Source organism: Solanum verrucosum, unplaced genomic scaffold, assembly GCF_900185275.1.
Source record: "Solanum verrucosum unplaced genomic scaffold, falcon-dt-bn FXZP01000132.1, whole genome shotgun sequence".
In the NCBI taxonomy this organism is placed as follows: Eukaryota; Viridiplantae; Streptophyta; class Magnoliopsida; order Solanales; family Solanaceae; genus Solanum; species Solanum verrucosum.
The window spans coordinates 231,740-233,657 of NW_026020613.1; the positions used below are offsets into that span (position 1 = coordinate 231,740).

The window sequence follows — 1,918 nt, forward strand, 5'->3', positions numbered from 1 at the left end:
AGTTATGAAATACTTTTTCCCATCACGTGTTGGTGTTGACTTCATATCACAAATGTCCGTGTGAATCAGTTCTAAGGGATATGAATTCCTTTCAACAGACTTATAAGGATGCTTAGCATACTTAGATTCAACGCACACTTGATATTTTGATTTATTGCACTCAAATTTAGGCAAAACATTTAAGTTAATCAGTTTTCGCAAGGTTTTGTTATTAACGTGTCCCAAACGTTCATGCCATAAACATTTAGACTCAAGCAAGTAAGAAGAAGCAGAATCTTTATTCATATCAACTGCAATTACATTGAGTTTAAAGAGACCCTCAGTGAGGTAACCTTTTCCTACATACATTTCATTCTTACTCACTACAACTTTATCAGAAACAAATACACATTTAAATCCGTTCTTAGTCAGAACTGGTATAGAAACTAAGTTCTTTCCAATTCTGAAACATACGAGACCCTATTCAAAGTCACCACCTTGCCCATTGTCATCTTTAAGAGGGCTTTGCCAGTTCCTTCCACCTTTGTAACATCAGAGTTTGACATAAACAAGTTCTCATCTGTAGGTGCTGGAGTATATGATGAAAATAATTCTTTGTTGGCACAAACATGACATGAGGCACTAGAATCTATGCATCACTCTCTTGGATTTCCAACCAAGTTGCATTCTGAAAGCATTGCACAAAAATCGTCCATCTCTCCTTTGGATTCAGCCAAATTTTCTTGATCCTTCTTCTTATCCTTCTTGGGACCCTGACATTCAGTAGCCTTATGACCACGTTTGCCACAATTAAAGCAGCTTCCATTGAACTTCTTTTTAGGAGGATTGGTTTTTGGACCAGATACTTTCTTTCTTTTCTTTGATTTTGTGAGATCTTCTTCAACAATGTTTACTCCAGATATTGCTGAATTACCACGTGACCTCTTTTCTGCGGCCTTGTTATCCACTTCGATTCTCAGCCTTACCATGAAATCTTCAACAGTCATCTCCTTGCATTTATGTTTCAAGTAGTTTTTGAAGTCCTTCCACAATGGAGGTAACTTCTCAATAATGGCAGCCACTTGAAAAACATCATTCACAACCAATCCTATATTAAAGATTATGTGAGTATTAAGAATAGACTTAATATTTCCAACATAGGTATTAAATAAATTTATACCTTCAGCAAAGAGATCATGAATTATGACCTGCAATTCTTGAACTTGGGTGATGACGGTCTTACTTTCTATCATCTTATAGTCCAAAAACTTTGCCACTATGAACTTCTTCATTCCGGCATCCTCTGTTTTGTACTTCTTTTCTAAAGAATCCCAGAGTTCTTTTGAAGTTTTGACATTACTGTACACATTGTATAGATCATCCTGCAGGCCACTCAAAATATAATTTTTACACAGAAAATCAGAATGTGTTCATGCTTCTGTTACCAAGAATCGTTCTTCAGGCGGAGTTTCATCCGACATAACAGGAACGTTCTCATTAATGAACCTCTGCAGACTAAATGTATTCAGATAGAAGAACATTTTTTGCTGTCATCTCTTGAAGTCGACTCCAGAAAACTTTGCAGGTTTCTCAGCCGTGCTAGGGCAACAGTTGAACGATTGTGTGCAACCGATGATGTTGCAACACTTATTGTTCCAGCATTTACTTGACTTGAATTAGTCAATTTTCTGTCACAAATGACAGACAATTTTAGTATGTGAAATACTAACAGTAAAGAATAAATCCTTACACAGACTGTTTCTGATTTAAAGATAGAGTTTTTATGTTCTTTTAATCGTTATTCGAATGAATTTTAAAAATTCAAACATAGTAGAAAACTATAAAGGTTTTAATCTTCAGAAACCTCAAATACAAAAACTATAAAATTTCTTAAGATTGTTATCTCCTGTATTCAGGTTAGTCACAAATACAGAAACAG

General features: G+C 35.2%; 1 protein-coding gene across 1 annotated transcript; it reads right to left on the reverse strand.

The window, feature by feature from the left end:
• Window positions 1-635: 635 nt before the first annotated feature.
• On the reverse strand, window positions 636-1,520 carry LOC125811336 (uncharacterized). The gene is made up of 3 exons (XM_049490839.1): window positions 1,425-1,520; window positions 1,160-1,361; window positions 636-1,087 (listed from the first exon to the last, which is right to left on the reverse strand). The coding sequence occupies exons 1-3, from the start codon at window positions 1,518-1,520 to the stop codon at window positions 636-638; spliced, it is 750 nt and encodes a 249-aa protein (XP_049346796.1).
• Between the last annotated feature and the right edge of the window lie 398 nt (window positions 1,521-1,918).

Coding starts and splice junctions, on each gene's coding strand:
- LOC125811336 (XM_049490839.1), bottom strand. CDS start 1,520: ATGTTCTTCTATCTGAATACATTTAGTCTGCAGAGGTTCATTAATGAG. Junction 1,362..1,424: donor CGCCTGAAGAACGATTCTTG/GTAACAGAAGCA, acceptor AGTGGCCTGCAG/GATGATCTATACAATGTGTA. Junction 1,088..1,159: donor TCATGATCTCTTTGCTGAAG/GTATAAATTTAT, acceptor TCTTTAATATAG/GATTGGTTGTGAATGATGTT.